General features: G+C 44.2%; 1 protein-coding gene and 1 pseudogene across 2 annotated transcripts in view; both read left to right on the forward strand.

The window, feature by feature from the left end:
• Window positions 1-6,792, forward strand: part of LOC142210359 (E3 ubiquitin/ISG15 ligase TRIM25-like) — a 95,333-nt gene extending 88,541 nt beyond the window's left edge. The window contains exons 1-2 of one of the 2 annotated variants that reach the window (XM_075279462.1): window positions 3,563-3,698; window positions 5,169-6,792. In XM_075279462.1, the coding sequence (XP_075135563.1) occupies window positions 5,171-6,727 (1,557 nt within the window). In that variant the 5' untranslated portion in view covers window positions 3,563-3,698; window positions 5,169-5,170 and the 3' untranslated portion in view covers window positions 6,728-6,792. Of the gene's footprint in view, window positions 1-3,562; window positions 3,699-5,168 lie in introns of those variants that run through there. The other variant, XM_075279461.1, reaches the window with a different exon arrangement.
• Window positions 6,793-11,921: 5,129 nt separating this feature from the next.
• LOC142209943 (E3 ubiquitin/ISG15 ligase TRIM25-like) lies at window positions 11,922-13,476 on the forward strand (annotated as a pseudogene).
• Window positions 13,477-14,955: the final 1,479 nt, after the last annotated feature.

Raw genomic sequence — 14,955 nt, forward strand, 5'->3', positions numbered from 1 at the left:
TGTGCTGCTTCAGAGGGGCTGATACATAGAGCAACTCGTCCTGCAGCCACATAACATATAAAACAGGACACATATACTATTATTCTGGCTCTGTATAACACTATACCTACTGTATATTACACATAATAACATGGCCACCATTACCAGAGATGTCACCCTGGGACGTATTCTCAGGCTACGTTCACACTAGCGCATGGTTTCCATTGAATCCGCTTAAAAAACGCAGAGAGAAAGGACTTTTGTCTCCACGTTTTCCGGATCCCATTATAGTCTATGGGCTTCGCTGGTAACCGCTCTTTAAGCAGATTGCGTTTCCGTTTTACGGTTCCCCAAGCGGACTTGAAGAACGGAAACTTGAACGCCGGTGTGAACCTAGCGTAAGTCTATAGTCACATGACCGTGGGGGGCAACGGCTGAACGTTTTTCATGGCCATTCTACACCAGGGGGCGCCAGTTCACACGGATCCCTTATACATTGTAGTGTATGGAGGGATCTGTGGAAATGGGCAACAATAGAGCATGACCTATATTGTGACGGTCCATTACCACAGGCCATGTGAATAGCCGCCATTCACAGACTATAACATTAATATGACAGCCATTATAAAAACGTACAATTTCCCCTGTAGGCTTACTGGGAGCAATGTCTGCCTGACAGATGGAAAAGTCGTGTATGGATGACTAAAGCAATGGACACCTATTGGACCCTGATATAGTCAATCGTATGTAACCGTAATTGTAGCGGTCTGCTTGTTCTGGTTCTCCCGACAGACCAGAACAATGGACAGCTAAATGCAAGTGTGAATTTATAGTATTGTAATACAATCATTCACTGTAGTGTCCTAAACAAGATGATCTTTCTTCCATCTGACGCTAGGTTCATACCTGAGTTCGGGTCTCCATTCTGTGGCTTCCGTCTTCTGCATGCAAGATGCAAACAGAGGACGCTCCGCCTGCTTCAGTCATTCTGTCAGCTTTTCAGTCCATTGTTATGATCCTATGACAGATTAGAACAAAAATAGATATGAGATATATAGATAACTACGAGAAATGTAAAACTTAGATAGATAATATAGGATAGATCGCTATGGGATAGACAGTACTAGATATGAGAAATATTAAAATGGCGAGCCATGAGACAGATGGATATGAGATAGATACATGGATAGGATTGCACTACATTACATTCCTCTTATCATTTTTGATGAGTATTTTCCATACTGGTGTTTCAGCACTCTACCAGGAATTTTGGGCGGGGAGAGAAGGCAGGCCGCCACAGTTTGTGACCCGGTCCCAGCCTCAACTACATTCAGCCAGTGTGCCGTGATTGAGATGTAGCGTCCCTGGCCGCATGCACTTGTCCACGCGTCGGTGGTCAAGTGGAACTTTGTGCAAAGAGCAGAACTTAGGGCCCGCCTGATGTTATGGGACATGGGACTGGTGCAAGGCTCAACTCACCCTAAGGGCCAAAAATACTGCTGGTGAATTTTGTTCAGTTCCAAAGGACTCTGTGTTTACATTTGGCTCAGTCGCAGCTCCAGGACATGCCTTTGAAGGCAAGGTTTCCTTTAGTGGCTCCATCTCAGCAGGATGATGATGATGAAGCTTGGTTAAATCTGGTGTCGGAAGGGAAAGTGGTTTCTGATCTACATGTAAAGTACTGGAGCATGTTGTTTGGACTATTAACACCTGATCAGAACCCTGTAGAGGTAATGTAGAGTCCCATATTAGAGGACCATTACCGCTAGTAGTGGTTGCAGCCAATTCTCCCCCTTTGCGGTCCTCTAAATAAAAGTTACCCCCAGGACTTGATGCCAAAATGTTATCAATGTCCTCACTCCAATCCACTGTATCAATCCAACACAATGAGAGTGATGGTTCTGGAATCACTGTTTTAGGGGCTAAGAATTTTAAAGGGGCTAACACTCTGCTGGTGCAAGGCTTTACTCACCCAAAGGGCCTAAAACTCTGCTGGTGCAAAGCTGAAGTCACCTGAAGGGCCTCAATCTCTGCTGGTAGCTCAGCTTAAGGGCCTTTAACTTAATTTGGAAGTGCTCACGTTAAGGGCCAGAAAAGTGAATTTTGGAAGATCTTACCACATCACACACACACACAATGACTTGATGGATTTCCCATTGCCTGTTCCATCTGTGGTTGTCATGGTCAACGTAATTTAAAGTTAATGTTTCTGTAGCTTAAATTTGGGTTTATGTCCATCCATTTGGGGAAGAAAGAAGGTTTCCAGGTATTTTCCCACTTTGATAGAGTTTTTTTGAGTGTAGAAAGTGTGTAGTTGATAGGCTGTGATAGTGGGGTAATACAGTGACTTGGGCATGTTAGATGCCCCCAGACATGCTTGCCCTGCTGTCCTAGTTGCATTGCAGAGGTGTTGGCATAATTTCCTGGGGTGTCATAGTGGACTTGGTGACCCTCCTGAGTCGAATGGTGGGATCCCCTGAAACAAAGCTTTTTCCCCCATAGACTATAATGGGGTTTGATATGCAATCAAATAGTCGAATATTGAGTGGCTAATCGAAACGAATATCGAATATTTTTCTGTTCGCTCATCTCTAATCTTTACCCTTTGCCTTCCATCAGTTCATCTCGGTACTTCCAGACAGTGTCGACAGTGAGATTGTTCCCGCCATCTTGGAGGACTAAGCACTGATCTTCTGTGGATGTAGGCTTGTCCAATCCTTCTGTCTCTTCATGTCATCCTAGACAGACTGGATGATGATAAGATCAGGACTATATCTGTGGTGGGTCGTATCATCACTTCCAGGGCTCCTCCTCCAAAGAGCAAAGGTCACTCCAAAATTTGATGGAATTTACATTTCTCTTTTCTTGATTTTCTTTATTTTAGTGATTGACAAAAATATAATTATCAACTCTTCTATTTTTGGAAGCTTTCAACAGCTACACCTGCCTAAAACTTTAGCAACACACTGTATACCATTTTTCATGTTTTCATGTGCTGCCATATTGTGACACTGTGACGTAACTTGTATATTTCCATGTACAGGTTTCTTTTTTTTGGAGGAGGGGGTATAGTGTAAGTTTTATGGATACCCCATTTAGGGGTGATTTGAACTTTTTACATTTTTTTCCAAATTTTTTTTAAATTTTTTTCTTTCAGAATACTACTATCTAGCAATCTATGGTAAGATCCCTGTATAAGTATTGAGGCCTGCCAAGGCCAGGCCTCAGTGGTAACATTGCTGTGACAGGCCCGGGAACCTTCAGAAGAACTTTTTTATTTCTTATTACTTCCTACACAGATTTCATGTCTTGGATGTATTTCTGGAAAGAAAAAGGGTGCACAAATTTTTGAGTTCTTTGGCCTCCCTCAGCTGATCGATGTCTATGGACACATTAGATATTTGCACCAGAAACTTCCCCCCTGCATACTGCAAACATCATGTGAACTCAGCCTCATTGCTATAATACAGTACAGCTCTATGGGCTGACATTCCTGCGAGCTCATCACATGTGGGCGGGGCTTGGCTCATCTTCACTTTATTTGTAGCCACGCCCCTTCCAGTTATGAAGAAGTGTAAGAAAACAAGCTGGGTGACATTTTTCTGTTCTGTTTCTTCTTCCTCTTCTTGGATGCCACCACCCCCTGTAGTGAGCTGGACCGTGACTCCAGGACTATACAGTCCACTTATTAACCCAGCATCTTTAAGGAACACAACCAGGTACAGTATGCAGGGTCAGAGGGGTCTTCAGACTTGATATGCCCTCTATTGCTTCTTTCACTTTCGCTGTATAGTTGTAACGTCCGCAAGACTTCCTTCCTCTTCTGGGGTCTGTAACTATTCATCTTCTGGTCATAACTAAATATATATATGTGTGTTATCTCCATCTCCACCTGTACAACTGCTCTGCTGTCTATGTGTCAGTCCGCACTTCACCTCTGGCATTCTGTTCACTGCATTTTTGATCTATTAAGTTTCTGAAAATTTAATTGGGAAAATGAAAGTCCTGGCGTATTACTATAACAGTTCTTCATACTGGGGGCAGTGGTTTGTGGGGGAGGGGTGATGAGCAGCTTCCAAAAATTTTAACAAAGGTCCTCTGTTAATGTGACACAGCTGTAGAACAAAAGCCAGAGATCTATTATACGCTGCTCTATAAGCCACTTATAGATGGTTCCCTTCTCTATTAGGGGTAGCAAACTCTACCCACAATGCAATGAAGCACCTGCAGGGGGAGCAACTCAGCTGTCCACCAACACCTTGTTCTGTGACCATTTTTTCTTTTTCTACAATCGAGATGTACTTGTACATTTTGTCCCCAACTATTTGCAGTAGGAGTTCTCTTCGGCCATGGTACGTTCCCCCATACAGAGCGACTTATCACAGTATAGGAGTAGGGTTGAGCGATTGGGATCGGAAATGTTCGGATTCCGATCGACGATCGAGTAAATTTGTGAGAACATTTGTGAGTAGATTGTGAGCCCCACATAGAGCTCACAATGTACATTTTTTTCCCTATCAGTATGTCTTTTGGAATATGGGATGGAAACACGGGGAGAACATACAAACTCTTTGCAGATGAATTTTTTGCCCTTGGCGGGATTTGAACACCAGGACTCCAGCGCTGCAAGGCTGCAGTGCTAACCACTGAGCCATTGTGTGGCCCCAGGTTGGAGGTTATTTCCCACAATGCTTGGCTACTGGCCAATCATTGTGGGAAAAGCTATAGTATCAGATGAGCGAGCACGCACCCATAAGAATGAATGGAAGTGGCCGGCATGCAGACTTTGCCGGCGTCCGGCCGCTTAACCCCCTGCGTGTCGGCTGCGTCCATTCATTTCTATGGATTTACTGCAGCCTGCCACTCTTCTGCTTCGTCCCTGTTTTACCGTATACCTTTTTAAAGGCTATTCATGCATATGTGGGGCATTATCATCATAATTTTGCTGATAGAGCCCCTTTAAGGGTCAGTGCACACAGTTGTTTGGTGCTGAAACTGCCTCAAAATCAGCCTCCAAAAACGCCTCCCAATAGAGTTCATAGGAATTTGACACTGATTTGGGGACAGATTCCCCCCCAGAACAAGCAGCAGATTCCACCAACTCTTCGTTTTCCATGTGAACAGCCCCTTAAAAATGTCATTTGCTTTTTTTAAACTTATTTACTTTATTTTCCTGGTTATGTCCACAGCTATGGCCTCTGCTGATCTGTTGGAAGAACTGAACTGCGCCATCTGTCTGGGTATCTATACAGATCCTGTCACCCTGAGATGTGGCCACAACTTCTGCAGGGGGTGTATTGATTGTGTATTGGATACACAGGAGAGATCCGGAAAATTCTTCTGTCCCGAATGCCGAGAAAATTTCAAGGAACGTCCAACTCTGAGGAAAAATACCACATTGAGTAACATATCTCAATGCTTCTTGTCTACTCAGAATAAACAAGAACATGCAGCAATATACTGCACCTACTGTATCCAGTGCTCTGTGCCAGCCGTAAAATCCTGTCTGTTGTGTGAAGCTTCCTTGTGTGAGAGTCACCTCAAAGTCCACAGCAAGTCTCCAGAACATGTCTTATCCGAACCCACCACTAACATGGGTAACAGAAAATGCTCCATTCACAAGAAGATCCTGGAGTATTACTGCACAAAAGATGCCACCTTCATCTGTGTATCCTGCAGGTTAGACGGTGACCACAAAGGGCATAAGATTAAGACCATGAAAGAGGTCTCGGATGAGAAAAAAGCAAGATCAAGACAGATCTTGAATAATCTGATCCCAAAAAGCAAAGAGACTGAGAAGAACATCCAGAAACTACAAGATCACATGAGGAAAGTACAACAAAAAGTCGACAGTGAAATCAATAAAGCAACTGTAATATTTAAAGACATTAGAAGTCGACTGGATGACGAGGAGAAGAAAGTCTTTACTGAGATCCACAGGCAGAGGGATCGGGTGTCACTCTCAGTCACTAAAGTACTCAAACAACTGGAGAAGGAGAAGGAAGAAATGTCCTACAAAATGGATCATATCACAAAACTGTGTAACATGGCTGATCCATTTACTGTCCTACAAGAAATGGAACCTGACAGAGATACATTTGACACTAAGGGTGGTAAGGTTGATGATTTAGGTGATCTGGACGTAGTTCTTATCTCGCAAACGATAAACAGGGGCTTAGCCAACTTTGTCGCTGGTGTGAAGACGCAAAACCATGTGCAAGAAGCCTTGACTATACCTCTAGATGCAAACACAGCTTGTGAGGACATTGATATATCAGGCGACTTATCAACTATATCGAGGTCAGAAGTAAAACAGTATCACCCTGAGAGATTTGAGTACTATCCTCAGGTTCTCAGCACCAGGAGCTTCTCCTCAGGACAACACTGCTGGGAAGTAGAGACCAGTGAAACAGGGAATTGGAGGATCGGAGTCAGCTATGCCAGCGTAGCACGAAACGGAGATAGCTCATATTTTGGAGAAAACACCAAGTCCTGGTGCTTGAGGCGATACAATACTAATCTGTATTCAGTTCTACATGACAGTAAGGAGGTTCAGTTGAGTCGCAAAGTCTCCTGTCACCAACTGAGAATATGTCTGGATTTCGAGGCCGGGCAGTTGTCCTTCTTTGAGTTAAAGGAGCCAGTTATACATCTACATACCTTCACTGCCACCTTCACCGAGCCCTTACATGCGGCATTTTGCGTATGGGATGACTGGGTTAGAATACTGAGGCAGTCACACTGCTAAAACTAGTAACATAACATCACAAACATTTATTTTTGGCCGTTTCTATTTCTTAGGAGCTTTATCATGGGCCCAAACATGTACCCTAACATCATCCCAATTGAGTAATTTTGCATTTGCTACCAAGAGGGATGGGAGAAGGGAAATAACAACTGTTCTCCAGACATAAACAGCTCTCAGCCCCCTAAACAGAGTTTTTTGGTTCGGATTTTGACACAGAATCTGCCTCAGAATCAGACTCCAAAAAACACTTCCCATTGACTTCAATGGGAGCCATTTACTTCTTTTTTTCCGCTAGCGATTCCTTTCCACTCGCGGAAAAAAGAAGCGAGCTGCCTTATCTTGCGGTGGATTCCATGACTCCCTCCCGACTAGGCTCTTTCATTTGGGCCTAATCCGGAGCGGAATGCTGCAACTGCCGATGTACTGCAGCGGCATCAGGTCACGGCTAGCCGCTGGAGGCGGGTTTTGGAGCCAGATTCTGACACAGATTCCGTGTCAAAATCTGGACCAAAATACTCTGTGAACTCAGCCTAACAGTCACATTAAAATTGCAAAAATCCAACTGAAAATGTCACTTTTTTGCAACTTTTTAATTTATGGCTCCAGTAAATATTCCTAGCACATAACTTCGCTGCCTTATGTACATTTTAACCCTTTATTGAGTAACATTTAATCCCTCTCTACTTTACCACTTCCATTTTATTTCAATGTAGCTTTACGAGACCTTTTATTTTGCGGGTACATAGGACTTTTTCATCAGTTTTTATTACTTTTTGTTTTTGAGAGGTGAGATGATCAGAAAACATGAATTCTGACGTCTGATTCTTAAAGTTTATCATGTGGAATAAATAATGTACTAAATTTATTTTGGGGGGTTGTTACGGATGTGGTGATAACAATTGTGTTTTTGTTTTTCATTAATAAGGGGGGGGAATCTAGTTTTTCTGTAAAACAACTTAGGTGCAGCGGTCAGCAAGGGGTTAAATGGCAAGTATGATTTCTATTTGATAATGGGAGTTGGTATCATGTCATCAGAAGGGACATTAGAATGATAAAATCATGTTCTCCTGCACACTATTTAAAGTGAAAGTTTAACCAGTGCATAATAGATAAGATTATCATATTCTTTTTTTAGGGTTTTATTTTAAACCGGTGGGGGTAGTTTAATATAACTTTAGCGGTGTCTGAATAGCCTCGTTAAAGGCTATCCGCGCATATGTGGGGCTCTATCAGCATAATTTTGCTGATAGAGCCCCTTTAAAGGCGGCCAAGTACCCTCAATAGATGAATGCTGACAACTATTCCTTCACTGACCCCCACCTTCCCTTACATGTGCAAGCTTTGTTTGACCAAGTGGTAGATGTTCTTAGTAGAGAGAGAGCAATAAGCCACTGCAATTAAATTCAACATGCCCAATTTTTATTCTGTTGGGGGAGAGTCAGAGTCCCCTATACATATTAGATGATGTGCCAGTACCACCACGATGGGTAAGTTCAACCAATGCTTATCTAAGGTATAAGTGCACCTCCCAGAATAAACAAACATAATATGACCTTCTGCTGACAGTACATTGACATCATGATATAGTTAACCTCAGTGAGCGCCCTCTATTGGTGTGCATGACTGAGGCACTGACTTCCTAATTACATAATGGAAGTCAGATTTGCATATTCTTCCCATGTTCCTTTGCACAGTGGAGCGCTAATGGCTTAATAAGACTCCACACACCTAAATGGTGGTCTCTCCCTATGGAGTGACGATACCCCCCAACCCTGTCTGAAGCTTCTCACCTCTGCCAGGTCAGTCCTCTCTGCGCCAAACTGACGAGATACAAGAACATCGAAACAGCTGTCCTTGGCTGAGAGACTACCTGGTAAAATCCGAACATCATTGCAAACAAAGGCCTCTGAGAAGGTCGGGCATGATCTTAAAGGGAGCGCCCTCTATTGGATTGCTTGACTGAGGCTCTGTCTTCCTAATTACATCATGGAAGACAGACTTGCACATCCTTAGTGAGCGCCCTCTATTGGTGTGCATTACATCATGGAAGTCAGATTTGCATATTCTTCCTATTTTAACCTACTTAGTGTATATGGGGTGAAGCAGACCCCATAGCGGTGCCCTAACACTGAAATGTAAAGTCTAGGTGCACGAAAGGTGGCAATGACTTCTCAGAGCATGACGTAGTCTGGAGATAAGTAGGGAACCAAGTTCTAGTGCTGAGGCATGAACTATATAGCATCAGGGTCAAAAACAACGATTACATTCACAATCTGAGAGGGCAGGATACCCAAAATTTCAGAAAGAGAGATCTAACCCCCTCCTTAGTCTTTATCCCGTGTATGAGCTTAGGGGGGCGTTCACACTACCGTCGGTGTCCGACATGTAGTGTCCGCTCAAAATCTGTCACGGACACTAGGAGCGGACACTAGATGTGTCCGTGACACCTGTCATTCACTTGAATGGGCATCGGGTGCGTTCTTTTGCACTCCGTGCCCGTCCTTCCCTGTCCGCAAGAGAAGATGTCCGACTTCTCAAGCGGACAGAAAAACCCTGCATGCAGGGTTCCTCTGTCCGCTTGAGAAGTCGGACATCTTCTCTTGCGGACAGGGAAGGACGGGCACGGAGTGCAAAAGAACGCACCCGATGCCCATTCAAGTGAATGACAGGTGTCACGGACACATCTAGTGTCCGCTCCTAGTGTCCGTGACAGATTTTGAGCGGACACTACATGTCGGACACCGACGGTAGTGTGAACGCTCCCTTAGAGTTTTTCTTTCTGTAAATCTGTAAATTTTTGAACGAAATAAACACAATTTAATGGAGACTCTTTGCCTAGTAGATGTTTCATGTTTACTACATACAGGGTTAATACAAACATTGGAAGACAACGGAAAGTGCAAAGATTTTAGCAAAATAGTGGTGTTTGAACAAGATCTGACAAGTGGTTTTGCAGGATTAAAAAAAAAACAAACACTGCTGTACCCCCTATAGCTATGCCCACGCCAATTCCCTCCACCTCCATTTCCGCCCAGGGAAGTGCAAGAGGCCTAAGTGACTTGACACTAGGTTCACACTAGTGCTGGGGTCCGCACGAGCCATAGACTATAATGGGGTCACAAGGGTTTCCACCCAGTTTTATTTCTCCTTGCAGGGCTTTTCTCTCTGATGTTTTTAGGCAGAGACTCCAATGCAGGTATGAACCTAGCTTTAGCCTTGTCATTTGCAAAAAATAAAAAAAAAGTGTAAAATTAAATTAAAAAAAAAAAAAAGGGGTTGTCTCATATTTAAAAATAAAAAATGCAATAAAAATACACAGTAAACTTTTTTTTTTTTTTGGTAAACCACCCGTTGACGTACACATTTAGGTCAGTTAATGGGCTATTTCCATCACAAAGTTTTATTGCATATCTCTAGGTCACATCTGAATATTCAGGTGAAGGGGATCTGACCCCCGCCAGAGATCAAAGGGGCAAGACTGCCTGGTTTTGGGGAAAATTGTTAAATATGGACGTTTTGTTATCCTATAACCTCTGGTGCTGAGTGGAGTGTGTTCTCACAGTTCTCACTCAGAACACTCTTCACAGACACTGAATATGGCACTTGTAACCCCTTCTTCCCCAGACAGCACACTTATAATTGTTGGAAAGGAGAAATTATAGCAGGCAGCTGTGAGCACTGTACAGTCTGCTGTACAGCCCGCCCTGCATGCATGGATTAACCTCACCAATCTTCACAAAGCTTCAGCGCTGCTGCTCTGCTCTCTCCATAAGTTGAATCCCCCGCACTATCTTCTTCTTGCACGATGTCTCCACCATTCCCCCATTGTCAGGACACACTCTAAGGCTCTCCCCCACCCTGAACCAGACACCTTAGGGGGACTCGGGTCTCAAAATTTTAAATTTATTTTTTATTTCGGTTTTTGTTGTATTAACTAGTGAGGGGGCCCAGGCCCCCCTAAGTTGTCAGGCCCTGTGGCAGCTGCTACCACTGCTACTGTGATAGTTACGCCACTGGCAATACCCCAATATTTGACACTCTTTTTGCTTATACTACATGGAGAACAGGGAAGATTGATGAAGCTATAAAACAAGAACAGTGATACCAGTCTATAGCTCGGTGCAACTGAAAAATAGTCAATTGGTACAGTCCCTACAGGGTTAATGAACTGGCTACATAGTGTGTCTAGTGCTGTGTACGCTTTAAGGCCCCGTTCCCACGGAGTAACGCGACGCTCATTCTGACACGTAAACACGTGTCAGAGTGAGGCGCTTCAAAACAGATCCCATTGACTTCAATGGGGGCCAGCTTACGCGCACTACACATTGAAATCAATGGGTTAAAAAGCCTCCCATTGATTTCAATGTGAAGCACGTGTAAGTCGGCCCCCATTGAAGTCAATGGGATCTGTTTTGAAGCGCCTCACTCTGACACGTGTTTACATGTCAGAATGAGCGGCATGTTACTCCGTGGGAACGGGGCCTTAAAGTAAGGGTGCATTCATGTAAAACGGAACTCATTGAACTCAATGGGATTCTGTTTTGCAGCGCTGATTTTTTACACGCGTTATTGTGGCAAAAACTGACAAAAACTACGCGCGTTACACGCCCGTAACGACCCATTGAAATGAAAGGGATCTGTTTTGAGCGTTCACAGTCTGACACCTGTATACGTGCCAGAATGTGCATCCGTGTGAACTGACCCTTAGTCTTTTTTTCATTCTTTATTTAGGATAGGACAAACCATCTCACAATTATTTGTTATTGTTTACCCCTCTAACTCCACTAGTTTTGGACAAGCAAGACTTGGGGCTTGAGCTAATGCATTAGTGTTCACCCCGAATACAGCTTGTTCAGAGATATTGTAACTCCGGAGCCCCCAAAGATTTAGAGATATCACTGGTTAAAGCGGAGCACATTACTGGAGCCATAAATCCAAAATCTGCCATAAAAAAGTGACAGTTTCGGGAGGGATTTTGCAATGTTAATGTGACTGTTGGAGGGCTGATACTGATTCAATACAGACCCAAACATATTACCCTTCACATCAGACTTGTAATAGATAGTAATGTATTGGTTATTTTGGCTTATGATCATCTTGTGTTTGCAGCTAACGTTTGGCACACTAGGGGTGTATGCCCCTTTAAATTAACCCAGCTTCAGATTCTCAGGCAGTTCATGTTCATTTCCTACTGATGACAAAGGCGTCTTCAGATGTGAGAGAAGAACTGAGCTGCTCCGTCTGCCTGAACATCTATCCAGACCCAGTCACAACTACTGCCGGCAGTGAATCTAGTGCTCAGGAGTCTGGAGAATACTCCTGTCCTGACTGCAGAGAAAAGTTCATGATTCGTTCTGTCCTGCAGGAAACGTGGCATTACGTGCAATGGCGGAGAGATTCCAGTCTACTCAACCGGAAGCAAATAGCAGAGTCTTCTGCACCTACTGCATTCACACCTCAGTCCCTGCCATGAAGTTCTGTCTACATTGTGAAGCCTATCTTTGCTCCGACCATCTCAGAGTCCACAACAAGTCCCCAGAGCATATCTTATCCGAACTCAGCACTGCACTGAAGACCACCAGATGTACAGTTCACAAGAAGATCCTGGAATATTACTGCTCACAGGACTCTACACTTATCTGTGGATCCTACATTCTGGAAGGGGAACACAGAGGACACCAGGTGGAGTCGCTGGATAAAGCCTTGAGAAGAAGAGGAGCCAACTCTTCCAACTTCTGCCACAACTGGAATCAAAGAGATCAGAGATAGAGAAAAGATTCCAGAGTCTAGAGGAACGCAAGAGAAGCGTCCGTGATAAAGCAGGTAACGTAACGAAGGAAATATCCACCATACTTGGAGACATCAGGAGACAGCTGGAAGACCTGGAGAAGAAAGTCCTGACGGAGGTCTCCAGGCAGGAAGAGAATGCGTTGCTAACAATCTCTGACCTGATCCAACAGCTGGAAATAAAGAAGATCGAGATATCTAAGAAGATTCGCCACATTGAGGCGCAGTGTCACATGGCTGACCCAGTGATGGTCCTACAAGAACAGGTGTCATGTCAGAGTGAATTTTCGGACCAAGTGAATAGTCCTATAAGAGAAGATGGAGAAATCCAAGAGGTAGATAACCTGTGCGTGGATCTAATCTCCAATACGCTACACATCCTCTTTGACACAATAAGACACGTGTCAAGAGACATTTACATCACCGATCCTGCAGATATCACACTGAATGTGGACACATCTGGTGACTATATCACTATATCGGACAACCTTAAAGTGGCAACTTATTCAGAGAGCAAAAACCACCTTCCAAAGGCACCAGAGAGGTTTGAGTGTAACCAGATCTTGAGCAGACAGAGTTTTTCGTCAGGGGTACATTACTGGGATGTGGAGGGTAGTGGCTCGGGGATGTGGCGGGTAGGTGTGTGTTACCCAAGTATAGCCAGGGATGGCGTCATTGGAAGTAACGACAAGTCCTGGGCGGTGGAATACTTCATTGGAGAATATTCAGCGCTACATGATAGTGAAGAGGTCAGCATATCTAAAGAAACCTCCCACCATCGACTGAGGATACGGCTGGATTACGAGGCTGGCCTGGTGTCCTTTTATGAGCTTGGTAACCCCATCAAACATCTTCACACCTTTTCTACCATCTTTACTGAGCCCCTCTATGCTGTGTTTTGGGTGGGGTGGGATACCTTCATTAAAGACAGCTGGCTGAAGATTGAGGAAGGTGGCAAATAATACTTATTGTTGGGGGTCCACACCTTGGCACCCTTCCTGACTGAAGGGTGCCTGACACTTGTGCAAGAGCTGCAACCTTTACAATCAGCTGATCAGTGCAGGTGCCAAGAAATATACTCAGACCAAAGATTGGTACGGGTTAAATAAATAATTGTGCCATTATTATGTAGTAATCATCAGAAATATAGTGATAATTTTGATTTTGGAAGTTATGGCAATACCTTTTCTGACATCCTCCTTAATATCATGGCGGATGTTGGGTCTTTAAACATGGTGGCCGCTTAGGAGTGGTGCAACTGCCATCACCAATGGGTCTCCACTGTGTAATCTTGGGCATCAGTCCTTAAAGGGATCCTATCATTGGAAACCTATTTTTTCTGACTAACACGTAGGAATAGCTATTCTTCTCCTGCCATTAGATGTCTTCTTCGTGCCACCGTTCAGTAGAAATCCGGGTTTTCTTCGGTATGCAAATGAGATCTCGCAGCACTGGGAGTGTCCTCAATGCTGCCAGAGAACTCTCCAGCGACGCCTCCATCTTCTTCTGGAACGCCCTCTTCTTCCATCCTGGGTTTCAATCTTCTAGGCCTTGGGCAGAGCTGACTGCACATGCCCAGGCCACAAGAAAATCCCGAGAATGCGCAGTTGGCTAGAAGATTGAAACCCAGGACAGAAGACACAGGGAGAGGCTGTTCCAGAAGAAGATGGAGGCGTCGCTGTAGAGTTCTCTCACAGCATTGGAGACGCCCCAGTACTATTTGAGCGCTGAGTATCGCCCCCCCAGTGCTGCGAGAGAACTCATTTGCTTACCGAAGAAAATTGGGATTGCTATCGAACGGTGGCCTGGAGAAGACATCTAAAGGTAGGAGAAGAATAGCCTTTCTTAAGGCTATTCCTACGTGTTAGGGAGAAAAAAAGGGTATCCAATGATAGGGTCCCTTTAAGGTGCCTCAGTCATACATGACCGAGGCATCATATTTGCCGCTGGTGCGTGTGCACTGTCATGTTTGCATAAGATTAGTCCCCCAAAATGAGAGGGGGCTGTTTTATGAGGAAACACCTTATAGGAGTTGGGGACAATTAGATGTAAGGACGCGGATCCTTTCTTATACTTTGACTTATTCTATTCCTTTATTTAGGATTAGTAAGACATACGAAGCAAATACTTTGCCTTCACATTGTGGGTGCTGATCCCTTTAAATGCACCCGCCATCCTAGCTGGATATAACAAAGGACCTAAATATGAGAAAACCCCTAGTGGCAGGAACAGGGGTCCAGGGGAGGGGTGCTGTGTAGAAAACTGTATCATGTAGATTAGGATAAAGTGAAGTATCAGACTGTGACCCTTAACTTGCACAATGTCTTATACTCCAGTTACTGCACAGGCTGCAGTTATAGATCTATTGGGGTTTGGGATTAGGTATCAGGATTACACACCTCTCTGCTGCCCTCTGCTGGTTTAGTATCTGATGAATTCCA

The sequence above is a fragment of the Leptodactylus fuscus genome, chromosome 6, assembly GCF_031893055.1.
Source record: "Leptodactylus fuscus isolate aLepFus1 chromosome 6, aLepFus1.hap2, whole genome shotgun sequence".
In the NCBI taxonomy this organism is placed as follows: domain Eukaryota; kingdom Metazoa; phylum Chordata; class Amphibia; order Anura; family Leptodactylidae; genus Leptodactylus; species Leptodactylus fuscus.